The sequence below is a fragment of the Balaenoptera physalus genome, assembly GCF_965194825.1.
Source record: "Balaenoptera physalus genome assembly, chromosome: 7".
In the NCBI taxonomy this organism is placed as follows: Eukaryota; Metazoa; Chordata; class Mammalia; order Artiodactyla; family Balaenopteridae; genus Balaenoptera; species Balaenoptera physalus.
Window position 1 is genome coordinate 2,606,143 of NC_138886.1, and position 26,854 is coordinate 2,632,996.

General features: G+C 62.3%; 1 protein-coding gene across 2 annotated transcripts in view; it reads right to left on the reverse strand.

The window, feature by feature from the left end:
* Positions 1 to 416: 416 nt before the first annotated feature.
* BRD3 (bromodomain containing 3) overlaps positions 417 to 26,854 on the reverse strand; it is a 33,523-nt gene continuing 7,085 nt past the window's right edge. For both annotated transcript variants that reach the window (XM_082470356.1, XM_082470357.1), the window contains exons 2-12: positions 19,076 to 19,404; positions 18,095 to 18,232; positions 17,362 to 17,509; positions 16,382 to 16,596; positions 14,201 to 14,572; positions 11,750 to 11,878; positions 9,441 to 9,632; positions 7,990 to 8,213; positions 4,421 to 4,713; positions 3,216 to 3,344; positions 417 to 1,476 (exon numbers count right to left, since the gene is read on the reverse strand). In XM_082470356.1, coding sequence (XP_082326482.1) covers positions 1,361 to 1,476; positions 3,216 to 3,344; positions 4,421 to 4,713; positions 7,990 to 8,213; positions 9,441 to 9,632; positions 11,750 to 11,878; positions 14,201 to 14,572; positions 16,382 to 16,596; positions 17,362 to 17,509; positions 18,095 to 18,232; positions 19,076 to 19,288 — 2,169 coding nt within the window. In that variant the 5' untranslated portion in view covers positions 19,289 to 19,404 and the 3' untranslated portion in view covers positions 417 to 1,360. The remainder of the gene's footprint in view (positions 1,477 to 3,215; positions 3,345 to 4,420; positions 4,714 to 7,989; positions 8,214 to 9,440; positions 9,633 to 11,749; positions 11,879 to 14,200; positions 14,573 to 16,381; positions 16,597 to 17,361; positions 17,510 to 18,094; positions 18,233 to 19,075; positions 19,405 to 26,854) is intronic.

Genomic DNA, 26,854 nt, shown 5'->3' on the forward strand with positions numbered 1-26,854 from the left:
TCTCAGATTACAAAGTTTATATTATATAACTGGGGTTCCCTAAATTGAAGTCTTTTAAAACAGTCCTAAGAGAGACCAGAAGTGAATACAAAAGAACTAAACAAACGAAATAAAAAATCAGAATGTGCTGCAGCTGGAACTCGTCTACACCTGTAAGTCTCCAAATTTCAAACACACACGAAAAAGAACAAGAAGAAAAACCCCAGCAGCCCCGAGACGAGAGCAAGCGCACAGACGTGATTGAGCACCGGCACGGCGACAGCAGGCTGTAGCACCTGGAGGTGAGAGGCCCGCCGGCCAGCAGGGTCTGGGGCTCCCCTTCAAACCATTTAAAAGGCCTGCGTCTCTGCCACTTTTTTTTTTAAAATGTGTTTCTTTTGCAGTTTTGTTTTTCTTTCCTTTTTTTTTTTTTTAAAAAAAAATGACCAATGATCTTAATAAATAAAGTATTCATATATACATGAAACTGGGACAATGGTTCCGGAGTGCGTGGCAGCGGCTGGGCTGGGGACACACGTGGGGGCTGGCCTTTTGTAGAAAACTGCTGAACCTTACAAAAAAGTCTCCTTCTGTATTTTTTTTTTTTTTTAATCTTTTCTTCTTTTTTTTTTTTCTTTTTTTTTTTTTAAGTTGAGGTAAAAGTTTCAGTGTTTGGGAACCCGCGCGTTGTACACGCAGCCACTGTGTTCCCTCCCGGGAGCTCCCGACGTCACAGAGATCAGAAAAACTCGGCTCCCTTCCACACCCACCCTCGCCGGTCCCCCACCCGCGGGAGCTCTGGCTGCAGAGACGATGACCCCTCCCCGCTTGGGCCCAGCCCTGGCCCTCACGGCAGGGGCAGGCACGGCTGTCCTCAGCCCCTGCAGAAAGAGGTGACCCCTCGGACGTGAGGGTCAGAGCCCAGGCCCCCAAAGACAAAGACAAACGCCTGTCCGCAAAGCTAACAGCTTTCACATATGGTACCATTTCCGAGACATCTCCTTTGGAGAAATTCTCGCTGGAGCTACAGACCAGGTCGGGCGTAAGAAAAGGGATCTTGCAAGAACCTTCGGATCACACCTTACGTGTTTTTCTACGGTCATCAGGTTAGCGTTTGAAGTTGTCATCTCCAAGGGACTGAATTCAGTTACGAAGGAAAGGCGTTATGCAGATTCACAGCTTCTCATAAAGTCTAATGGACACACACGGAAAGATCTTTGACCTATTCAAGCCAAAACTGGAAGATACCATAACACTGAATTAAGAAGAGAACCTGCACACCATGGAAGGAAAATCGTATATTAACCATAGAAGGGAACACTGCAGAGTTTCGGCGTGGGCGACGTCCGCTGGTTCTGTTCCGCCCGCGAGAGCCCAGAGTTCATTCCGAGTCGCTGCTGTCGGAGCTGGACCCGCTGGAGCTGCTGCTGCCGGACTCGGAGGAGCTGCTGCTGCTGAGCCGGGAGGGCCCTCCCGAGGGCGCCGAGCCTGACTTCTCTGGGGGAGACGCGCGGGTGAGGGGCGCGCCCCGCACGCGCCGGCCGCCGCCCCTCCCTCCTCGTGAGCCCGGCCCCCCCACCGCGTCACATGCCCCGACCCACCCGGATGCTGACCCGGTCACGTGATAAACGTTAAGCGATTTTGTTGAAATGCAGCAACACGTTAACGAGGTTGTGATGGTGTAAGAAGTGCGTCTGGTGCTCGTACCCTGTTCCCGGCACAGAGCTCCTAAATCCCCTGCAGTCTCCCGAGTGGCCAGAACGTCTTTTACTGCTAAGGAGCACCTTTAGCTCACACCTGAGTTTACGCTCACGAGTGACGCGGGGCGGGGCCCCCCCCCCCCCACGGCCACAGCCCAGGGCTGCTCACCAGGAAGACCATGTGACCGGGGGCGGGGACTTTCAGCTCCCCCCGCCCCCAAGCCGAGGAGGGGCGGGGACTGGAGACTGCGCTCCAGAGAGAACCCCCGGGTCAGGGGGCCTCCAGCTGCTGGGAGGGTGGTGGCTGGAGAGGCCTGGAGGTCCACGCCCCGCACCCTGCCCTGTGCCGCTCGCCCACCTGGCTGTCCCTGAGTCGTGTCCTTTGTAACAAACCACAAGGGGTTTCACTCATAATTCCTGAGTTCTGTGAGCCGTTCTAGCCAATTTTCAAACCTGAGGAGGGGGTTGTGGGAATCCCCGATTTACAGCCCGTCAGTCAAAGGCACGGGAGGCTTGGGACGTGCACCTGGCATCTTAGGGGGTGCTGAGCCCTTAACCGAGCAGGCAGCGTCAGAAGGAACTCAACTGCTGGACACCCTGCTCGTGCGGGAGCTGGAGAACTGGTGTGCGAAAAACTCGCACGTTTGGTGTCGGAAGTGTGAGCAGAAACAGCTCAGAGGTCAACAAATCTAAATACACTTAGAGGCTGGGAAACAGTGAAGGCAATCTACTACGAGAAACTGATGGGACGTGCGGGGACGTGGCCGGCCATACAAAGAACCCACAGTCACACGCGCTGAGCGTAACGGTGCCCTCCCCAGGGCTAACGCAAGGGGGCCCCCTCAGCCATCAGCGGGAGCGGGCAGGGCTCCGAGCCCCAGCTTGGCACTGGGCAAGCAGGGCCGGGCAAGGCTGTGGCACCTGGCCGCTGCATGACCAAGACTGGACCTGGAATCTGACCGCCACCTGGGCCCCACTGTCCCTGGGGCCAGGAAAAAGGTATTTGCCTTTTCTTACAGGCCCCAGGGAAAGGAAGCAAGGAATCAGATCACCTGCTCAACCTAAAATAAGACCCCGAGTCCACAGAGCACAGGGCCTGGGGCTGGAAGTCAGACCCTCCCTCCACCTGTGATACCGGTTAACTTGCTGGGAACTAGTGTTCCTGTCTGAGGGCAGCCAGAAAGCCCACTGCTGGGGGCCAGGACCCACTGAAGCTGCAGGGTAGGACCCCAGTCCCTCCCAAGTCATGGGTCCAGCCCCGCAAGCCCACAGCTGGGCCCTTCCAAAGAGCCGCCTCCCAGGGGCTCTGCCACGTGGCGCTTCCACACACGCCTGTCACCTGCTCAGCCTGCCTGCGGGGCCGGGCTCTGGTCCCAGTGTGCAGATAAGGAAATCAGGGTTTCGGGGGGTCAACAGCCTCCCCGAGGGAAACACAGCTCGTTACGAGGTGGAGCCACGGGCGCAAGCCCAGGTCAGCTGCCCGCTCCCCCCCACCGCCCTCTCCCCCCGACAGAGCGGCCCGAGGGCCACGGGTACCTCTCTTGGCGGGCTTCTTGCTGTTGCTCAGCTGCCCGCTGACGTCCTGCAGCCGCCTCTCGAGCTCCTTCTTCTTTTCCTGAGCCAACTCCTCCTTCGACTTGGCCGCCTGCTTCTTCCCGCTCGTGGCTGTGGAAGAGCACGGGAGCTGAGGCCACAGGCGGGGGAGGGTGGGCGGCCCCGGGGCGGCCCACACGCACGGAGGGCCCGCCGCACGCGAAGCTCTGCGACTGTCACAGAACCCCTGAGGTGGGACAGACCACCCCCACTGCAGACAGCTGCACAGATGGCGGCACCCCCGGGTGAAGGGCAGAGCCGCGGCTTGAGGCCCTGACCCCCCCAGCTCATGGTTTCCCTTCGCCACGGCCCAGTCTGCCACCTGGCGCGCCTGCGCCAGCCCCTCCGAGTCCACAGGCGACTTACCGAGGGTCAAAGGTGCCGTGGCTGCGGGGGGTCACGCCATGCTCCATCCAGGAGAAGGCAGCTTCCCCCTCAGAGCGAGTGAGGACCAAGCAGCCCCAGGGGGCCACCCACAGCATCACGTGCACCCTGGGTGTTGCTCCTCAGGGCCGGGCGGCTGCCCTGTTCTCCTGCCACCGTGGGGCCGCCTGGGGCCTCCTGCCCTTCCTCTCACTCCCCGGGACCCACCGACCCAGGCAGCGACTCGTTCCCGTCCAGTGAAGTCATCGACTTCCAGGGTGAGCCTGAGCCAGCGCAATCGTCCGTCCTGGGAGGCCTCTGGACCTCCACCCCAGGCAAAGGGAACTGGTCTGCCCAGGCAGGGAACCATCGACAGGTCGCCTGCAGCCCAGGCCCCAAACGGAGCCTCAAGAAGGCTTGTGGTGAGGGCCTTGGCCAGCATTGGAACGAAGGGGGCTGGGGACCAACCCAGGGGTCCTGCCTGCCTGCTGTGGGGAAGGATGAGGCACACAAGTGCTGCCCACCTGCCCGGGAGCAGGGGAAGAAGGGCTCTGGCTGGGGTGGGGCCGCAGCCAGTCTCAGCTAAGCCCCCGCCCCCAGCTGAGCAGACAGAAGCTGTGTCCTTGCATCCTCAGGGCACAAGGCAGAAGAGGGGCGAGGAGCCTGGCAGCGTGCGACCCACTCCCACGCCCACCCCCACGCCCGGGGCTGCCTGCCTGTCTGCTCCGGGACTGAAGGGGTGACGGGAGGGGGCGGCAGCAACGCACCCCGTCCCGACGACTTACAGAATGGCTTCCTTTGCTTTTTCTGTAAACAAGACTTGACATATCTCTCCAGTTCCCGCAAAGTGGTGGGTTTTAGAGTCTCAAAGTCAATCTCTATCTCGTCGGGGTTGGAGTCCCTGAGCGAGGGCTCCCGCGACTGGATGATGTGCACTACCCGGCCCAGCTTCTCCCCCGGGAGCCGGTTGATGTCCAGGCTGAGCTGGCGCTTCTCATCGTAGCTCATGGGCAGCCCCTCTTCCTCCTCTTCCGAGTCATAGGAGGCCGACGCCTGCTTGCCGCCCTTCTTCGGCTGTCTGAGGCAGAAGGCAAGGAGCATCATGGCATGGAGCCCCCCGTCCCCATCCCTGGAGCCCCCTACCCCACCCAGCCCCTGCCCCACAACCCCGAGTTCCCCCCCCCCGCCCCCCCAGACCCTGACCTCTTGCCCCCCCGGCCCTCTTCCTCTGCAGGACCAGGCTCTCTTACCAAGGAGCAGCCCAAAGTGGTACCCCAGACAGAGAAGCCGGGCTACTGCCTGGAGACGCACATACATCTCCAGGGACGCAGAAGACCCTGCTCCAGAGGTCAGAGCAGAGGCTGCTACCGGCCTAGGGAGGGCTTGGCCAGGAAACAAGCACGGTGGTCAGCTCCCCTCAATGCCCCACAGGCATCTCAAGCACGACAGGTCAAACTCGTCTCCGTATTCAAATAACCCAGAAGAAGGCAGGAAGGGGGACAGAGGAATAAACAGCAGGGACAGACAGAAAATAATGGAATGGTAGGTGGAAATCAAATTGTATCCACTATTACATTAAATATAAATGGCCTAAACACACCAATTAAAAGAAAGGGGTGGTCAGACTGGGTGAGAACCAAGACCCAATTTATATGCTATCTAATCTACACAACCCCCCCCCTTTAAATATAACGACAGAGGTAGGTTAAAAGTAAAAAGATGGGGAGAAAATATTCCGTGTAAATACTAATCACAAGAAAACCGTTGGGCTTCCCTGGTGGCACAGTGGTTGAGAATCTGCCTGCTAATGCAGGGGACACGGGTTCGAGCCCTGGTCTGGGAAGATCCCACATGCCGCGGAGCAACTGGGCCCGTGAGCCACAACTACTGAGCCTGCGCGTCTGGAGCCTGTGCTCCGCAACAAGAGAGGCCACGATAGTGAGAGGCCCGCGCACCGCGATGAAGAGTGGCCCCCGCTTGCCGCAACTAGAGAAAGCCCTCACAGAAACGAAGACCCAACACAGCCAAAAATAAATTAATTAATTAATTTAAAAAAAAAACTGAAAAAAAAAAAGAAAACCGCAATGGCTGTAACAATTTCAGACAAAGTAGACTTCAGAAAAAGGAATGCTATCAGGAAAAAGACGGACACTGTATAACGATAAAAGAGTCAACTGACCATCACAGTCCTACACGTGTGTGCATCTAAAACCAAGCTTCAAAATATTTAAACAAAAGCTGATGGAACTGAAGGGAAATAGGAAAATCTGCAACTTTACTTGCAAAATTCAACGATTCTCTCTTGGTAATTAATAGAACAAATCAGCAGAACAGAGATGATCCCAACACCACCATCAACCAAATTAACTTATTAGTTGACATGTTTTTGTCTGTTTGGGATTTAAAGTTGTTTTTTTTTTTTAATATACATGTATCTGTTCTTTTTCAAATTCTTTTTCTATTTAGGTTATTACAGAATATTGAGCACAGTTCCCCGTGCTCTACTGGAGGTCCTTGTTGGTTATCTGTTTTAAATATAGCAGTGTGTCCGTGTCAACCCCAAACTCCCTCCCCCCCCACCCCCACCCCTGTCCCCCTTGGTAACCATAAGTTTGTTCTCTAAGTCTGTGAGTCTGTTTCTGTTTTGTAAATAAGTTCATTTGTGTCTTTTTCTTTTTTAGATTTTTTTTTTTTTATCTTCTAACTGACGTTTATACAACACTCCACCCAACAGCAGGAGGATACACGTTCTTTTCAAGCATACGTGGCACATTCACCAAAACAGACCGTATTCTGGGCCATAAAATCTTAACAAATTTTAAAATGTTGAAAACATACAACGTATGTTCTCTGACCCTAGAAATCAATAACTGAAAAATATCTGGAAAAATCTCCAAATATCTGTAAACCAAACAACAGACTTCTAAATAATCCATGGCCAAAAAGGAAGTCTGAAGGGAATTAAAAAATATTCTGAACTTAAATGAAATCACAATATATCAAATTTGTGGGGAACATTCAAAGGGACTGAATTCATGGTTAACAACCTTCCAACAGTGAAACTCCAGGCCCAGATGGTTTCACTGGTGAATTCTATCACACATTTAAGAATTAATATACCAAGGCTATAAATCTACCCCAGAAAACAGAAGACAAGGGAACACTTCCCAACTCATTTGAAGGCCAGCATTGTACAGACACCAAAACCAGAGACAGAGACAGAACAGGGAACCTGATTTCTGCCTCCCCCTGCAAAAGGGAGGGAGGGAGGGAGGGAGGAGAAAACCCCTGACCATTCTCACTGCCCCTCTCGATGGTGCCACTGGCCGCCCAGCTACCAAAGCCCAAGTCCCCAGCTCTGCATGCCCCTCCTCCTACTTCCAGGGACCAAGGCCTGCCCACTCTGTCTCACAAACAGTTCTCAAAGCAACACACCTCCACCCCCATGGCCACACCAGCCTCTCCTGCCTGCGTGACCACGGCAACTCCAGAGGGCATCCTTCCTCCCATTCTTGCCTCTCACTAATCCATCCTCCACACTGGCCAGGATCTGACCACTTTCACTGGAGAATAAACTGCAAACACCTCAACCGAGCCGGCCAGCCTCGGCAGCCTAAACCCTCCCCTCTTGCCAACCTGGCCTCTGTTCTTCAGCAGTGCCCACCTTGTCCTCATTCCCATGAGGAACACGTTCCACTGGCCTCTACAGCTTTGTGCCCGCTGTTCCTGATTCTTGGAACCCCATCCGGACCCTCTGTGCAGCTGTCGCCCCCTCCTCCAGGACGCCCTCCTTCCACCCCGCCGGGAGAGGCGCCCGGCCCGGCGTGCCTTCCCACCACCCTCACCTCCCCATGTCGTCCCTGCTCGTCAGCGGCAGGCGTTCCTCGGGGCAGCACGTGGCCAGGGCGGGGGCTGAGTGAAGGCCGTGGGGACCAGGGAGCTCTGTGCCAAGGCGCACCTCCACCCCCAACCCTCCGCCGACTAGGCCAGCCGGGGATGGGGTGCCAAGGGCCCAAGACACGGCGCCAAGACCCCACCCCGCCCCCCGCCAAAGCAAACGCCCGGGCCCAGACCAGGAAAATGTCCCTGAAGCCTCTAGATGCTGAGGTCTCCACTGCCTGTGGCTGAGGCGGGTCCCCCGGGGAGCTGAGCGCCGCCCTCCGGAGCCCATACCTTCTGGGCAGAGGTCTCGTTTGGTCCTCACAGTCTTCCCACGAGGTGGGCAAGACGAGGGCCAGCAACCCCCCACCCCATCTCCCCGTAACAGCCCAGGGTCCAGGTCACTGGGACAGAGCCCCACATCCAGCATCCTCCCGCCACGTGGGTGTCCGGGACGCAGGGCGCCGCAGCCCACCTGCCAGCCACAGTCGTGCTGTTGGCCTTCTTGGCGGGCGCCTTCTTCTGCTGGGCCTGCTTGGCGGGCGGGGCCGCCCTGGCCTTCTTCTCGTCCTCGGACTTGGCCTTGTGCCTCTCCTTGTCCTTGTCCTTCTTCTTCTTCTCCTTCTTCTCCTTCTTCCTCTTTGGCTTGTTCACTGGGGCCTGAGACAGGGCGGCCAGCTGCTCGTGCACAGCCTTCAGCTGGAAGAGACAGGCAGCTGAGCGGGGCTCCCCGGGGCTGGCCCAAGGGGGCCGCGGGCGGGGCGGGGGGCCGGGGTGCCCGGGAGCTGCTGCCACCGTGCGGGGAGGGGAGCCGGGGAGCCACACACGTCCCGGAGGGCGGCAGAGCCCGTCTGGCCCTCCCCACCCCTGCGACGGCGGGCGAGCCGCTGGGCCTCGGTCTCCCCACCCCAAGTGCAGGGCAGGTGGCACCCGAAGGGCTCGATAAATGGTGCCTCCCGGTTTTCTTGCTAGTTTCTGTTTTCCCGATGAGGGAGACTCTCTAGGGAGAGGTTTAAACGCCTGCGCAGAGGAGACTTTCCACTCGTGGGCAGCTGCTGGGATGTTACCCGGCGGTTCTGCAGGGTCAAAACGGTCCAGTGCCGGCAGGGGACACTCATCTAGTCCAGCAAGTGGCTGCCAGGGTGCTACGTGCTCTACACGCTTCTCACCTCAGCAGCCCCCCAAGGGGAGTCTCGCGCCGAACGGGCGAGGAAACGGTGCCCGCAGCCTCTAGCAGGTGGACGGGCCAGGACGGCACCAGGCTCGCACACGCCAGCCACGTCGCGTGGCGTGGGAGGGACCCCGGCCCGACAGCTACACCTCAGGGCCATGCTCCCTGCACCGTCATCCCTGACAAGGCTCAGCTCAGACGCCCAGCCCCACTGGGGTGCCGGCAGGGTCACTGTTACTCCACTGTCTCCTCCCTGCTGGAAGCCCCCACCCCCGCCCCCCCAGGAATCCAGCACCTCTTGGTCCCATTTTGCATGTGAGGAGCGCGAAGGGGTGGGGAGGGCCGACTCACAGGCGGTCAGAGGCCGAGGCAGGACAAGCTCGCTCTGGCAGAGCTGCGGAGCCCGCGCCCGCCCCCAACCAGACAGGCTCGTGGAGCCCCAGGGCTGCAGCTTCTGCAGGAGCCTCCCAGACCCTGCTGGAGCGGAAGGAGGCTCCAGGGCTCCAGGGACGTCCCGACCCAGTCGGGCTCACAGGGCCGCGCGCCTGCAGGCACTGCCAAGGGGGCCCTCGGCGCCGACACCTTCGCCGGGTGCCCTGCCAGCGACACCGCTGCGGAGGACGACTGTGGCTTGGGGTGGGGGTGGGGGGTGACCAGGGCAAACGTCGGGTCAAGGCCTGGCCGGGACTGGGCTCTGGTCCCGCCCCAGCCCCGTCTGAGCCCCCGCGGTCCCCGGCCCGGCCGCGGCCGCTCACCTGCTCCTGCAGCTCCGCCAGCCGCGTGGCCCGTTCCTCCTCCGAGTCCGAGCTGCCTGAGTCCGAGGAGCTCTCCTCGCTGCTGCGGCTGCTCTCCATGCCCTTGCTGACCACAGGGGCCGCGGGCACGGGCAGCGTGGGCGCCTCCACCGGCTCGTCTGGCATCTTGGCAAACCGCATCTCAAACACGTCCTGCGGGACAGCAGGGGCCGCCTGGGTCCTGGACGCCGTGGGCAGCCCCCGGGGAGTCGGGGAGACTGGACCCAGCCTGCCCAGGGCGCTGGGCCGCCCCCACTCCGCCCACCCCGGCTTGCTCTCTGTCCCTCCCTCCGCCCCTCCCTCCCTCCCCAGGCACTGAGCGCGGGTTCAGGGCCAGAGGGCGCAGTCAACGGCCACAGACACAGCCTTTTAGGAGCTGGCACACAAGCTCCTTTATGAGACACCCCACCTCCTGTCGACGGCTTGCAAGTCTTTTCAGCATCCAGGTCCAAGGCTGCCACCTACTGACAGGCAGCGAGAGGGCCTTCCTTTGAGCTCTGACCCTTTTCTGGGGCTCCCCAGCCACTGGATCTGGGAGCCGGTTTCCGCTTTCCCATTTCTTTCCCCTGTGATGTTACTGTAGTATCACATCTCGTTCTGAGTTGGGTCCAAAAGTTGGCTCAAAAGGCAAAAGTCTTGTCCTATCCAAACTGCCAGCTCCCACACAGCCTTGGGAGCACGCTCAACAAAGGTCCCCTCCCGCCAGGTGGCCCAGGTTCATTTCAGACAGGATGAGCGGCCACGAAGGGAGACTTCTCTGCTAGCTCAGACACCTGAAGCCACATACACCTGGTTTACACGCAAAAGATGCAGCCCCACCGACCAGGCGTCCGGCTCCCGTTAAGAGCCTACTCTAGGTCCTGGTCCCCCAGAATCTCCTCCTGGGGTAAAGACATCTCAGAGATACGCTGCTACGCAAGGCCATGACCTGGCCTGCTCTGGGCAAACGGCCCCCCCGGCGGGGGTGGGGGTGGGGTCTACATCAGGCTGCTGCAGCGTCAGGCTCTAACCCCACCCAGCTTGACTTGACACAATCAAGAGCCAATTACTGAACAGTCATCAGTAATTAAGATTCCCAACCTCTGTGGCCACACTGCGGAGACCACCTTTTGCCGGAACAGAATCAGAGCCACTGCCCTCGGCCCGTCTGCTGCCAGCGCCGCCTGGCTTCCTCGTGGAGCTACTCGCAAGGTTTAAGAGCATCAACAGAGTGACGACAGCGCGCGGCTGCGCAGAGCCTCTCGGCTTCGTGGTCTTGGTATGAAACCGTGGGTCCTGGTGGCTTCCTCTGGGTGTACTGGGACCCCCAGGACCGCTCTACCACATTCCCCAGTGGGAGCCAGTGCACAGAGGGGGCAGCCCGCAGCAGCCAGGGCCCACAGGCAGGAGGAAGGTAAGGAAGATCGGCAGGACCCAGAGGCCTGGAAGGAGGCTCCCCCTGCGGCCCCGTCCGGGGCCTGGGCGATCAAGGACGCTCCCGAGTTACCGTACCGGGTTTTCAAAAGGGTTCTGAGCAAGGGACTGGGAACGTCTTACAGGACGACATTCTGGGTCCTGTATTTACAAAAGCAACAGGCTGCGTGATGGCAAAGAGAAGTTAAGAACAGACTCGGTGTACCGGCCCGTACAGAAACCCGCGGCAGCCCCCAGGCTCTGACAGATAATCACGCACAGGGGTGCGCGCACACTAGCGCACGCTCGCATGCACGCGGCCTGTACGTGAGATCCGTGTGCATGTACGCAAAGTCCCACCACTGAAGGCCAGACTGCGCTTCCCTGCAGGCCCCACGTTTCTCCCACATGCCGTCTGCCTTGTGGTCGGGAAAGCAACAGGCTGCACAAACAGCCGTCTCCCGCTACGACACCCACGGGCCTCACCGGCAGGCTCCTGACAAAGGGCCCCCGGCACACGGTAAAGTGCAGGGGAGCAGGCGTCTGCCTTCTCTCCGTCTCCGCCCTGGCTAGAACACCTGCTGGCCCCCACCTGCTTGCCGCTGCCCACCTGAGCCTGCAGCTCCCAGGAGGCAGACACTGGCCTCTTGGCCACCACGTCCCCAGGGAGCAGGCTCGGGGCCTGGCCGCCACTCGGCCGCCGCTCAGGAGAAACGTGCCCGTGGATGGGGTCCCCAGACACCCCATCCCTCAGCCCCACACCTCCCCTGGGAGACGTGCCCTCCCAGACACCCATGTCTTTCCCGGGTGCCTGCCCTGAGCCGCTGATTCCACCTGTGCCCCGGTGGCCCCTCCCCACACAGAGCACCTGGGGTTACCTGCAGCTTCCTGGCCATGGCCACCACCTCGTGGTCTGGGGGGTTGTACTTGTAACAGTTGGAGAACATCAACCGGATGTCGGCTGCAAAGCCCTGTGCGTCTGGGTACTCACGGCTGTCCATCTTCTTCTGTAACACACAAGCCACGGGGCGTGAAGGCACCGCTGTGCCTCGGGACCCTCCGCGTGTCCACCGCCAGCCCGAGACCTCGTCTGGGAGCCCAGGGAGAAGGTGGAAGGGTGGCCCCGAGGGCTTGGAGGGGAGGGTCCAGGACCCCACAGAGAGGCTGACACTCAGGGAGAAAGAAAAAGGTGCTCCCAAAAGTCCCAGCTCCCGCAACCAAAGTTCCCAGCTCTACGTTTTGGCTAACTTTTCACACGCCGATATCCCTGTTGTCAGGAGCTCCGGTGGGGAGCAAGCAACTTCTGGCGAAAAGTCGCTCTCTACCAGTTTAGGGGGCTACTCAGTTCTCAGAATGAGACATTTAATTTTCTCCCCTGAGAATCCAGGTGCTGTTAGCTAGCCTGCTTCACAGAGCACCAGGTGGTCCCACTGCCCCGCCGGGAGCACAGGATGACTGGCTCTGCCGGTGGGGACAGAAGTGCAGCCAGCCAGGGACCACAGTGTGGCAGCTAAGATCGGGGCAGACGGGGCAACGGCTCTCGAGGGAGAGAGCTCCCCGTGCCTGGATGGGTTCACATAGATAAGAGCTCATCAGTCAGGGACCTCGTGTCGGGGGTATGAGGTGCCCGCTCATCCTGGGGGCCATGCTCTGCTGCAGCAGGACACTGTGGGCCGGAGCCTAACCACCTACCTCGCCGGCACCTAGACTAACAAAGTCCTGGCCTCGATGGAGGGGTTGGTGGTCAGACTCCAGGACCTGCAGCCTCTACAGCCTAGGACACACCGTCCTCCTCTGCGCCCCCTGGAGAGCTTCCGACAGCACTGGGGCTGCCTGGCTCCAGCCCTCTGCACAGCCTCCGCAGTATGGGGTAGCTCAGCCAGGAAGGAGAAATGGGCACCCGAGACCCTCTCAACTTCTGCAAGATTCTCAGACTCCAGCCGTAATTTGACAGCCGGCCACTTTCCTGGTGCATCTGGGAGCCCAAGTACCACTGCCCCACTGTCAAAACCTGCTTGGAAAGAGCCAGCCTGAGCCAGGAGCTAATCCAGAAAGATGTAACCAAACCATTAGCTGGAAACATCTCTGGAAAGGGTGGCAACGACACCAGAGGTTAGGCCTTCTCTCCACCCGCCTCTGCTTTGCTTGGATTTTTGATCCTCTGCTCATATCTTACTCATACAAATTAAAAGAAAAAATCAGTCAAAGAAAAATAGCTGACACTCCTGGGCTCCCAGTAGGGGCAGGGCCACTGCAGCACTGAGCGTGTCCAAGAAAGCCGGAGCCCTGCCCTCGCAGTTAGGAGGAGGATCAGAGAAGGTGAGGAAGCTGCTCGGTCATCCAGCCCAGCCAGGCCCGCCTGACGCAGCCAGTTCCCCGGGAACCACTGCCCTAGATGGCCAGGTCTGTCCTGTCCCTTGGCAGGGAGGAAGACTTCCATTAAGGAGAGTCTGCCCCAGACAGGTACACGAGGTAGTGTCCAGGTACACGAGGCAGAATGACAGCCCAGCGGCTCAGGGCCCAGATCCCATCGGTGCAAAGAAACCACCTGCCCCTTTTGTGGGGTTACCTTTCCAGGTAACGGTCCAACGGCCAGGGACGTTCCTCAGACCGTCAGAGACCGATCCAGACCGAGGAAGGGCAGCTGTGCCGGGGCCCAAGCCCGACGGGGGCTCAGGAACCCCTCCTGCACGCACTCAGGGAAGACCCCAGGTCTCCTGCCCTCGAGGCTGCTGCTGCCAGCCGGGGAACTTTTTCCATCTCTGCCTGGCCCAGACCTGCTCTTCTCTGCTTGTACACAACTGACCTGACCCGGAGGAAAACCCACAAAAGCCAAGGGGGAAGCCCCCAGTGCAGGAAGACCCTGCTGCGGGAATCGGGAGGCCAGGGCTCCTGGTCTCAGCTCCATCACCTCCCCCTCCAGCGCCCACTTCTGTCCAGGGAGGGGCTGGGCCACGGGAAGGGGCCTCCTTGCCTAACGTTACAAAGACCTACAAACACGCCGGGATGAAAATGAACGAGATGACGAAACCGGCTCAAGACAAATAGATGACGAGGAAGATGCCGGTTCAGTGAGCGTAGGGCAGAGCACACCTTCCTCCCTGACCCTGCCAGACCCATGCCAGGGCCCCGGGCCAGCCCTGAGGCCCCGCTTGCTGCTGGAGGGCAGGCCAAGGGAGCCAGGCAATGCTCCAAGCCTGCTGAGTTGCCCCCGGGCCGGCACAAGACATCAGCACCACGACAGCCCCGCAGGACGTCAGGCCGCCCTGCAGATGCCAGGGGCCGCCCAGACAGGGGAGGAGGGCCCGGCTGGCTCACCCCCCACGAACCTTGACGGTGCTCAGGTCCATCGGGTGCTTGATGATGTCGTGGTAGTCGTGCAGCTCCAGGGCCTCGGCGTCCACCGGCTTGTAGAAGGGCCAGGCGTAGGCTGCGTGCTTCTTGGACAGCATCTCCTTGAGGATGCTGTCGCAGTGCCGCAGGTGCTCCGAGAGCCGGCCCTTCTTGCCCGCGTGCTGGGGCACCTCGCCGTCCTCCAGGTCCTTCTTGGGCGGCTTGATGGGGCGGCCCCCGCTCTCCCGCCGTGCCACCACCTTGGCCTGCTTGGGGTCCGACAGCGGCGGGGGCGACTCGCTGCGGCTGGCGGTGATGGCGGACGTCGTGGGCGTGGTAGTGTCTGCTTTCCGCTTCACGCCCTTCTTCTGCGACAGCAAAACAACAGTGAGCCCCGGGATCCGGGATCAGAACCGCTGCGGTGGCGCCCCTGGAGCGCGGACCAGCTGCCAGGCACCGAGCGAAGCAAAAGACATGCATGGCCGCGGCCATCCTCCCGGGGCCCCGCGCCACGCAGGACGCCGAGGCTCAGAGGGGCCACGTTGCCGGCCCGAGGTCACACAGCTGGCGGTGGTGAGGCTGGACTAAGAACCTACCCCCGGGCCGTCCCGGAGCCCCGCCCAAGCCCCCAGGCCCTGAGCGGTCACGGTGGGCGCTCACTGCTCACCACCTCGAGCGAGTGAGATGCAGCACGCAGCCCGCCCGCACCGGGGGTTGGCCCGCGGCTCAGGGACTCGCACAACCGAGGTGGCACCGTGACTGGGACCATCACCAAGTGGGGCTGGGGCTTAGGGACAGCAGGGACGAGAGGACCCCCGCTGGTCAAAGGCCAGAGGGGCATCCCAGATGCGGGCCTCAAAGCTGGCGCTCCCAGGACAGTGGCAGCCACGGGACGAGGGGGTCGGGAGGAGCATGCGGGGGGCGGGGGGGCGGGGGCAGCGGCCCAGCCGGGAAACACAAGCAGCAGCACGAGGTTTGGGACCAAGGACTCCGGGCACTAAGTGCCTGGGCAGGGATGGACTTGACCCTGAGGGCAGCAGACGTCACAGAGCTACTTCCCGCCGGGGGAGGAAACACTGAAATGACCAACGAGCACTTGGTGGGCGTGTCCAGCGCGTGAGAGCGTGTCTCGTGCCTGGGTGGCCAGGGTCGCTGTGACCCCGAGGCCAGGCCAGGGGGCTCCCCTCCCCTCAGCTCGGGCGGGCGGAGCAGCCCCTGGGAGCCACGTGCACCCGGGCCGCCGGCCTCACGGGGGTCTGCTGTCTGAGCGCCACCAAAGTCGCCGCCCCAGCCAAGCCGCTGCCCCCAGGCTGGCGGGCACGAGCCACCCACCCACACACACTTCACGGGCGCCCACGGAGGCCAAGCACGTGCCACGGGGCCCGGGGGCTCATTGGGCCGTGGCAGACGGTACATGCTCCAAGACAGCCGGGCGCTGAGTGAGGCGGCCGGGCCAGGCGCCGCCCGAGTACAGGCAGTGAAGCCCACGGGGGAGAGGAAAGCGACGGAGATGGCATTTTACCTTGGGGGAGCCATTTAACCCCTCTGAGCGCCTGCTTCCTCATCTGTAAGATGGGGGAAATACTGCCTGCCCCAGAGGGTCGCTCGCTGTGAGGGTCAAATCGGAGAAGACGATACACATCAGTGGCCGGCACGGGGGCCTGCTCAGAGCAGGACACTCAGCCGTCCTCGCTGGCCCCGGATCTCGCGGGGAGCACCTGCTCCGAGCCCAGGCCCGGCCGAGGAAAGCCCCCAGGGAGCCGGGGGAGGGACGTGCGCTCACACTCGGGAGGGGGGGGGTGGCGCGAGGAGCAGGTGGAGGCCGCCACCGCCCTCCCCACGCCAAGGCAATCCGAGCGCAAGCGCGGGCGCGGAGGGCCGGGGCCCCCCTCCTTCCTGCACCCCCCACCTCGGCCCACGCACTGCAAAGGCCGGCGAAGCTGGGGTTCAAGCGCAGCCGCCCTCACCAGCTGTGTGACCTGCCGCTCCGAGCCTCGGGCTCCTTGTCCGTGTCAGGAACCGTGGCCCACCTCACAGGCGTGGCGGGGGAGGGGACCCGTCCAAAGTCACATACGCCCAACGCCCGACGAGCGGTCGGTGACAGGGGAAAGCGGCGGAGCGCCCTCCTGCCCGCCCCACACCTGCCTGCGTCCAGGACGCCCCCGGGGGAAGCTCACCTTGACAACGGGCGGCGTGGGAGGGACCACGGGGATGATGGGCGTCGCGGGAGGGGGCGGGGCGGCAGCCGGAGGGACAGGGGCCGACGTGACGTTTGCAGTGATGGTTGGCACAGGGGTGGCAGCGATGACGGGCGTCTGGGAGACCGTGGGGGGGACGCTCTGGAAGGGGGTTGCCGGGGAGACAGAGGACACGGCCGCCACTTGCTGCGTACCTTGAGGACAAAGGAAAGGGAGGCTGAACTGACACGGCTCTACCAGCGATGCTTCTGGATGCTGCCGGGACCATCCCCTCCAGCCAGAGCCCGCCGGGTGCCAGCAGAGCCCCTCCTGCCGAGACCCTGGCCCTCATCGTGGCTGCCTCCGTGGTCTGAATGAGTGAGCCAGGAGGACAAGGTGCACAGCCCGGTAGGAAGGGCCAGGGGGTTGACTCGGGTTCCACAGGCAACCAGCCTCAGCCTCGTCTGTAAGTGTGGAACACCCTGGCCTCTCTGGAGGGCTGGGTCGCCCAGAAGCTCACCGTCGGGATCCACCTCTGATCCAGGTTCCCGGACCAGGTGAGGTCACCCACCCCCGGGCTCCCCGTGCTGACCCTGACCCCACCGCTCCCTGACAGGTCACAGAGAACACAAAGCACGCTGAAGAGGCAGATTCCTCGGAGGGGACAAAGGGACAGTGTGGCTTCCAGAAGCGGTGTCCTCAGAGCTGGGGGGTGGCGGGGTGGGAGAGGGGCAGCGCGGGGACACAGCAGGAGCATGACCCCTGCCCGGACCAAGGCTCCAAGGCAGGCGGCAGCAAGGTCACCAGGCCTGCAGGCCGCACACACAGCAGAGGCCCGGCTCCCGGAGCTCTGATCATCGCTGACCCAACTTGCAGATGGGAAAACTGAGCCCAGAGGGACCCTCAGAAGATACGCTGTCATCGGCACCCTGCCCGCCTGTCAGAGGCGGAGAGAAGGACTGCACGACCCACCCCTTTACCTGCACTCTGGGTTCCCGGAGCTGGTTTCCGGCCTTTGCCCTTTGGAGCGGGGGGTAATAACTCAACTTCCTCCTGGGGCATCTGGGCCACTTTCTGGAGAAAAATTTTCTCTAAGGCTTGGGCCATGAGCACTATGTCATCTGTGGGCTGAAGACACAGGAGAGGCAAGGTTACCCGCTAGAAAGGAGCCGTGTGTCTGCAGCAGACAAACACATGGTGGTTGCTCAAGAAAAAACATTTATTTAGAAAGCTGTGAAGGGATGTGGCGGGGCAGGAGGGAGGCAAAAAGAATATATTTTAACGTGGAAACTCTTGGAAGAATTCAAAAAACACAAAGGATAAAAACCACCCTTTATCCCAGCACACGAAGGAAAAAAAGGTCCAAGCGTGTGGACGTTTTAAAGCGTTTGGTATACATCGACGCCCTCTGAAAAGGCTGTTCTAATGTTCCGTCCTTCGAGCAGGGGACGGGGCGGTGGAGGGGGGGGAGGGCGGTCCACACACAAGGCGACCGCTCAAACGCGTGGCCTGTGGGACCCGCACAAGGGGATCGCGGCCAGACGAGGGCTGAGCGCGAGGCTGGGACGCACCCTGGGCCTGTCTGAGAGCTGCTGCAAAGCGCCCAGCCCGGCGGGCACCGGCCAACCCCAGGCTGGCCCTCCACCCCAGGCCTCCCCGGGCCGGGGGCAGCTCACAGGGGCGTGTAGGGCCCACGCCACACCATCTTCTTACCTTGTTATAAATATAACAATTTGTAAACATGGTGTTGAAGTCCTGCATACATTCACTCGCGCTCCAATAATAATTATTCTCCAGTCTCTTCTTAATAGTCCCCATATCCATGGGGTTTTTTATTATCTTATGATAATCCTAAGAAAGAGATTTTCAGCAGTGTTACTGTTGGATTCAAATTCATGACGACTTTCGCGATTCCCAAGCACAGAGATCGTGCAGGAGACAGTCTTCTCGGGGAGCTGGGTACTGGGGCTGGACCCAAGTTTCTGTTCACCTGACGGCAGGTGGGCGTGAGGTCTGGGGCGAGCGCTCGGCCAGCATAATCCCTGCCAAGCCTCTGGCCTGAGCAGGGTTCTGTGTGGGCGCACAGACCCGCAGGGCTGGGGCAGAGCCCAGAGCTGTTCTAGGCTCCGGAGGTGGGGCTGAGCCCCCTCCCCAGATTCCAAACTTCACCTGGGGGCCCACAGTGCCCGGGGGCCAAGCTGGCCCAGGACCCAGGCCGCCAAGTGCTAGCCCAGGGCTTCCCCTCGCAGGACTCAGGGGCTCTCTATTCGGGTCCAAAAGAGAAAGCCGTCAGATGGTCAGGTCGGCACCGGGCATGCAGCTGGGGCGCTATCCCTGGGAGAGTGGGCCGCACCCCTCTCCAGCACAGGGTTTCAGGTGTGGACGCGTCATTCCGCAGGACAGTGCCGGGCACAGGGTGAAGACACAGGTGAGCCTCTAGCCCCATCGCCGGCTCCCCCTCCATCCACCCACAGGCCACGGGTTCTCCCCGCTTCCTGCACCCGGGCGGCTGCCCTCCATTCCCCCACTCGCCTAACTATCCCCTCTGCTCCTCGGTCACTGTGGGTCCTGAGCTGTGCCTGGCTTATGAGGACCAGCCGCCTCCAGGCACCATCTCTGCCAAGGCCAGGGGGGCCGTCCTCCCAGGAGTCGGGGCCGCGGAGGGGCAGGGGCGGCGGGTAGGGGGCCACTCACGGGCAGGTTCAGCTTGATGGCGTCCACGGGCTGGTAGAAGGGCCAAGCGAACTGGTGTTTCCAGAGCGTCTTCACCACCACGTTCTGCATGTACTGCAGCTGGTTGGTCTTGCGGCCGGGCTTGGCGGGGTTGGAGACCTCTGGCGGGGGCGGGTTCACGGGGCCCGGGACCGCCGGGATCCCCGCGGGGGTGACCGTCGTCGTGGTGGACATCCTCCGGCTGCTCGCTCACTGGCCGTCACGGCAGCAGCAGCTCGGCGAGGCCCTGGCTTCCGCTGTGCTCCCCGCCGAGGTGCGACATCCCATGTCTGGGCCCAGTCAGGCAGCACCTGCGGGGGAGGAGGGACGGCAGGGAATGGCCGGTCACCCCAGGCCCCGCGGCCTCGCCCGGGTCCCTGAGCACAGCCGTGCGGTCATGTGAGGCCACGTCGGTGCACTCCCCCCCGTCAGGCCAACCCTCACCTGTCAGAGAACCGCTCTCCCACTGCTGCCCTCAGGCTGGGGCAGGGAGAGACACAGGTGACGGGACAGAATGCCAGCAGGTGCCACCTGGGCAGGCGGGGAGGCGGCCGTCCAGGTGGGGGCCACCGTCGGCTCGCTGCCCCCCAGCCGCCTGCCTGCGGGGGACTGAGTCTACACTGTTCTTGACCGTGGCAACTTTTTAGAGAATGATCCACACGTAGAGAGCTACGACGTGGACCCAACGGCCGAGCCGGGCCGGCAGAACGTGCGTGGAACCATGCGTGGCACACAGGGCCAGGGCCCTTTGAGTGAGGCCACCGATGGAGGTTCTAATGTAACCATGAGAACGGGCTCTGGTTTGTGATGGTGGCTGGGCTGTGACATGGCCGGCCCTCGGCCAATCGGGGGGTGGGGTGGGGGGTGGGGGTGGGAGAAGGCGATGGGAACCTGCAGCCTCAGCGAGTGAGGGGCTGCAGGACCACACCCCGACTCTCGGAATGTTCTCTGAGCGTGGAGCTGGGAAGGAAGCAGCCGCCGATGCCCCACATGTGTCACCAGGAGACCGACTAGCACCAAGAAAAATGTTGTGCAGTAAAGGATGAACGGGCCGCCCCCAGTATCAAAACCCCACCACGTCTTGGGAGGAAGTCGGTGGCCCCAATGTCACTTGAGGACGCAGAACGCGCTGGGGGCTGCATACGAAATCTGGACCCGGGCGGCATCTGTGCACGCTGCTACCCCGTAGGTGTTTATGTGCACCTGTCACGGGATTGAGCCGGGTTGGGCTGGGTGGCAGGGCCCGCCTGGGGGCCAGCCTTCGGGGAGGACAGAGCAGTGTGTGTCGGCCGCTGGAAGCATGCCCTCTACGACTTGCAAAAGCAGATCGTTAAAACTTGGGAGAGTTTTCGAGCTGGCTGACGGACGTCCTGCCGGCAGCCTGCTCTGCCACGTGGGCGTGTTTACACCACGGTCATCAGCACGAAGTACAGACCAGGGCCCCCCCATGCCGGCTTGTTAAATAAACCCCAGCCAGTGCCTCCTCAGCGCCCCCCGACCAAGAGGGAAGAGGACTCAAAACAGACGTCGGGCATATCTCGCCCACCGAGCAAACCTGCCCCGCTCGCCCGCCCTGCCTTGGAGGAATGCTCTGGAACACCCCTAGGGGCCCCACCTGCCCGCCATCCTGGGGGCCTGCAGCTCCTCTCCTCCACGCTCTCCCCGGGCGAGCGGGCGCCTCTCACGCACCCCCATCTCGCCAACCCGGGGCAGCGCCCTGGCCCCCCAGGGCAGCTCCGTAGGGAGGGCGGCCGTGCCCGCCGGGCTGGTGGCACTGAGGCTGCAACGCACCACCAAACGGAAAGGCGCCTGAGTTCTCACCCTTGACGCCTTGCTGCCCCACCCCCAGCAGGTCTGACCCCGTCTGGCCCAGCAGCGCCGTCTCCTGCTGGGGTCTCTGCGAACCTCCCACTGGCCTGCCCGCCCCTCGATGGCGTGCCCTACGCGGGGCTCCTGTCCCGCTCTGGCCAGTGACTCGTCTCTGGCCAGTGACTCGTCTCCCTGTCCTGGCTGCTGTGGCTACGCAGGCCCTCACCCTCCTTCTCCTCCTCTGGCTCCTCTGCCCCAACGCCACCACCTGCCAGGGCCTCCCGGACCCTCCTGGAACCTCCCGGACCCTCCCGGACCCTGGGCAGCTCAGGGGTGCAGAGCAGATGCCGGGGCCAGGCTCCTGTTCGCAATCCCAGCTCTGCCCTTCGCCAGCCATGGGATCTGGTCCCCCTGTGTCCCCACAGGGTTCTGTGAGACTAAAGGGATCCAACACAGAGCACTCAGGTCAGTGCCGCACGCATACCAATCGCCGCACGGTCCTGCCGTGACGGCTGCGGCGGCTCCCTATGTGGGGGGACCCGGGACCCGTGAGGGAAGGATGCACCCTGTTCCTGCCAGCCCCCCACCCTGGGCCTAGATGCCAGCCCGGTGAACTGCGGGCCGCCAGATATGGGGCGGGTGGGCAGGTGCCCAGTACCCGGCGCCGCTGCTGCACGGTCCAGGGAGCAGGGAACGGGCGGGACACAGCACACTGGCCTCCTCCGAGCACAGGGACAGACGGACACAGCTCTCTGCAGGGACGTGCTGGGGCTGCCATCAGGACCCTCGGCCTGGCCTCTGCCCTGCCTCCCTCTTCTGACCGATGACCAACTACCCCACACCCGCGGCTGAGCAGGAAGCCGGCCCCCGCAGCAAACACCGGACACATCCCCATCGTGGGGTAAGCACCCAGGGGCTGCGAGGCAGAGCCGGGGGCTCCCAGGCTACGTGGCTAAGCTCTGAGCCCAGGGCCTGGCCCGGCACACGCTCACCGAATGCCAGCGTTCACCCCAGGCCACAGGGAGTCCTGAGGTGTGGAAACACTTGGGACCCCAGCAGGGTCTGTGAGGTCTAGAGGGGACACATGCACAAGGTGCTGGGTGCCCCACGGCCTGGGGGACGGCACGCGGCAATGGGACCTCCCCCTCTCTGCAAACAGGAATGTTGCCCCCAGCACCTCCACTGGAACGAGGCGGGGCGGCCCCCCATGCACTCAGAACCCTGCAGGAACGTGCGGATGACCGCGGGGGTCGTGGTGTCCCCCGTCAGGTGGTGCCACATAGCACCCCCCACGGTGGAGGCAGGCGCCTGGCTTGTCCTCTGTCCCCAGCAGCCTGGGCACCAGCTCGACAGGGAGGAAGGAAGGGCAGCTAGAGCGTAAGAGGTTGGGGGGCACCCCCCTCCCCAAGCCCCTTCCATCCCAGGAGCCAGGACCCACCTCCTGGGAAGGGCTGCGTGGCTGGGGAAGGAGACTGGCAAGGGACAGCCGGGGCGCTTGGGCATGACCCTCTCCGGTGGGACATACAATCACACAGGTCACCCCACGCTGTCCCCTCTGGGGTGGCGGGTGGAGTGAAGCGGCCACGCAGCTCCCTGCTGGGGCACAGCCTTCACTCCTTCACACGGAGCCCAGACCTCAGGGCCGGCATGTCCGGGGCAAGCGGAGCCGCAGTGAGAGCCTGGCCTTGCCTCTCCCACAATCCCACAGACCCGGCAGCGACCCCGAGGAAACCAGACCCCGGCTGAGCATGGACGGGAATGCAGAAGGCCACACGCCGCCTCGGGACATTCCCACGATGGGCAGGAAGATGACGGAGGTCCCCAGCACTCAGGACCTCACACCCACAGCATACGGTCCCCAAGGCTGCTTTCTCCCTTTCTGTTTGCGTTTCTGAACCGGTGGATTTTTTTTTTCTTTTTAAGAACGTGTTACTTTTGTAAAAAAAAAAAAAGTGTAAAGGGATTTCTCTTTTGGAAAAATGCACAAACGTGGCCAAGCGTCTCAGAGCTCGTTTCCCTTCCTCTGGGGTCTGGGGACCGGCCCGGCAGCCCCGTGTGCTCCGTCCAGGGGAAATCCAGGGGCCGCAATGTCCCCGAAGTCTTGGCTCGCCCTCGGCAGGGCCACCAGTGGGAGGCGCGGTCGGCCACCCCCGCGTCGCCCGGAAGGCCGAGAAATCCCCCCAGCGCCCGCCTGCCGGGGCAGCAGAGGGACGAGGGACGAGGGTGGGTGCCAACGGTGCCGCCCGTGCTCCCCGCCGCCAGCAGCTGTGCTGTCCGTCAGCCTCCCGGTCTGGGCGGGGGTCAGCGCCACATTCTGAGACCGGAAGGCACAGGCTGCTTCCAGAGAGAAGCTGGAACTTAAACAGTCTACCAGCTGACCCTCTCACAGGGCTCAGCCCCGAACCGACATCAGTAACGGACAAGAGGTGCGGAGGGACGTGGGGTTCGAAACGACAGGAAGGGGAGACCGCGGGGGAGTCCCCCACTACCCGCGCCCGGGGTCCCCCGGCCGCACAGGAACAGACTCTCACCGTGCTTCTTGGAGAAGCACCAAGAAGTACACTGGGGGGTCGGCCACGGCCAAGAGCCCTTCAAACCTCTGCGGAGGGTGAGACGCCATGCGATCCTCTGAGGTCAATGACCAGGCCCGTCGCACAGATGACAAAGCTGGGGCTCCTCCACCCCGGGGCTGTTTCCTGAGCCCACCCACATGGAGACTTGGGGACATAAGCCCAGGACCCCGCGCCTCCCCGACCTGGCTCCTGGCATACGCGGGTGACACGGGGTGAGAGGAGGAGCCGGGCAGCTAAGGAACCAGATGGCCCCACTGCAACTGACGGCAAGGCCACCCGGCGAGCCCTGGGGGCAGGCACAGGCCAGCAGTGCCCCTCCAAGTCCCTGGTCTGATCCTAACTCCCGGCCAGAGATGCAAGGAGGGCCCCAGACACGAGGACCACGCAGAAGGGGAGCGGGGAGTGCCCACTTGGGTCTGCCACACCGGGGTTCAAATCCCAGCTCCCCTCCTGGCTGAGCCCCGGCAGCATGGCCATCAGCTGTCTAGTGCCCCCAACGCAGCCCCAGGGATGGAGGCATGGCTCCCCACCTACGAGGACGTGGGAGGCCAGGGACGTCACTGACAGTGGTTAGAGAGCTGGGTGACACTGGCCCCTCGGGTAGAAAAAAGAAGGTGCCCGTGGTTCCCAAGCCACATGGGGAGGGGCCACAGCAAAGGGACAGGGACAGAGCCCGAGGGTCCCTGGATACACACCTCTGCGTGCCATGAAGACACAATGAGGTCACACTTGGGATGGACCCAGCCTATGGAATGGGATGGACCCGTTTAAAACACAAATGCAGCTTCCCACTTCTCCCAGCCGCCACGTCCCAGCAGACCAGGAGCAGGCCGTCACTCTCCTCCCGACTCCACGTGGTCCTGGCAGGGAACCACAGGCCACCCAGCTGAGCCGCCCTGGCCGGAGCCGGGGAGCCGGGCAGGAGACGACAGAGGTGCAGACAGAGGCGGCCTGTCCTACGGAGCACGAGGAAGTGCCCTGCTCCTCCCCACGGCTCCTCCCAGGCCTGTCCCCTCCCGGCGGGCACTGGCCTCTCGGGTGGTCTCCTCGGCCCAGCAGGCCTCGGCTCCATGTGCGAAGACAGGCCGTGCCAGGCCCCACCCAGGACAGAGGCCTGGTCACCCTGCCCACCAGGCCTCACCAGCTGGGGACCCAAAGTTGCCATGGGGGCCTCCAGACCTCCTCCTCGAGGGAATCCCAGTGGGATGCCCACAAGCCCCCAAATCGAGAGAAACAAGGCAAATTCAGAGCGGGGGGGTGGGTACCAGAAGGGTCCGGCCCGTTCCCATGTTCCAAGCCATTGAGGCTGGGCGGGGAGGGGCCACAGAAGGAGCAGACAGAAGGTCCGGCTGGGACCCCACCCCGGGTTCCCCAGTCAGCCCATGGCACCCAGAGCTCACGGGTGGCACACCAGCTCAGGCTCACCACACTGTCGAGTTGCCCCCTGGGGGCGGAGGCAAAGCCCCCACAGACGCCCACCCTCCTGGGACAGCCCGTGAGCCCCGGGGACACCTGACGTCCCCTCACTCCAGCACTCGGACATGAGCAGGCATCACCCGCCGGGAACAGGGGTAGCAAACACCGCCACCCGGCCTCATGGGACAGGCCAGAGCCTGACAGCTGCTCTCCCCAAGCCAGGCATGTCCTGAGTGAACATTCTGGGTCTCAGAACCCAGCGAGTGCACCATTCCGTGGGGCGGGGGGGGGAGGGGGTCTCCCAGAGACACCCCCAGCCCCCTGGGTCTGAGATAACATACTAAATCAGACACGACACTCTGCAGGGAAACATACCAACGTTCAGTCTAAGAGTAAAAAAGGACCACAGACAGCCTTGTATCAGCTGTCAAGGGTCAGCTTTCATCTCAAAAGCATCAGGAGAAAAGCTCACCCCCCAGACTAGTGTTCTGGGGTCACAGCTGGAACGGAGGAAGGCGGCCCATCACGGGGGTCGGATTCTCCGCCCAGCCCGGGACCCCTCCCGGCCCCCACGTGGCCCGGAGGGAGGACGGCTGGGGCGGGCGAGGTGGTGGCGCCCGACCCCAGCGCCTGTGCCCTGGGCCAGTTTGTGAGAAACACCTGCCGGGCGGTGAGGCCAGAGACATTTACTTCAACACTGTCTCTCTGACCATCTTTGGGATCCAATGTCAACGCTTTGGGGGTGACGGTGGTGCTGTGGCTTTTTATAACTCTTAAAAAGCCCTTGTCTTTTAGACGTGGGTACCAAACGCCTTACGAAGGAAATGTGCCTGGAGCTTCCTTCGTGATAACGGGGAGGTGGGAAGGGGGGTGAAATGAGCAGGCGTCTGGCGGAGACGGGACAGAGCACGAGTGCTCAGGGCAGAAGCTGAGCACACTGGGGGCCTCTACTGTCTCTCGACCGGCCACACTGGAAAGCCCCTGCCCCACCACAAGGAAGAGGGTGACCCCCCCTTTGTCTGCGTGCTCAGGACCCTGCGCTGCCCACCACCACAGCAACAGCGAGATCTGGGGGACATGACCCTGCTCCCCGTGCCCCCCTCGCCTGGCAGGGAAAAGGACTACAGGTGGGGGGATGGGGGGAGATGGACTCAGGCAGGATAACCTGGGACCGGGTGGGGGGGCAGTGCAGGTGACAGAGCCCAGCGCCCTAAACCCAGACGCATAAAACCCGCAAGCTACCAAGTCTCCCCTTCACCACCCGCCAGCCCCCAGCGGCACGGGGGTGTCTCATCTCCTGGGGGCAAAGATGTGCAGCCCGACCTCACCGGCGTCACAGCCCACCGGGCCCGCTCCACACCGGCCGGGCTGGAAACCAGCCTTCTAGGAGGTGGGGTTCGGAAAGGAGCCTTGAGGATCCGCTGGCCCGGCTGGCGGTGTGCACCGCACGGGGACACCCGGGCCGAGGGCAGGGATGGGGCCCCACTCCTCAGAGGGGAAACCGAGGCTCAGAGAATCCCACCCCCACCCCCACCTCCGGGGGCTGCCCGATGGGGCGGGAGGCGGCACCACAAACAGGGCGAAGGTCAGAGTGAAGACAACCTTCCCTCGAAGCGAGAGGATCTGAAACCGCCCAGAGAGGAAATGCTCAGACAAACCACAAAAGCCCTTGAACAGCAAGAGAAAACCCAGAGATGGGGGTTCTGGCGGGATCCTGACGAAGCGTCCAGAAAGCCAAACGGCCGGCCAGCGGCAGGCGGGGGACACTGGCCGGTCACCCCACCCTCCAGAGTCACACACGCGCCACTCCGTGAGGGACTGAGCTGGACACACCTGGCTGCAGACTGGGGGAGGGGGACCCGAGTGTCCCCGGCTCTGGGGCAGGCGGACCTGGAGGTCAAGGCCATCTCCCCGCCCCTGGATTCATCCTCTGGGACCCACCTCATTCCTCCCTGCGGAACTG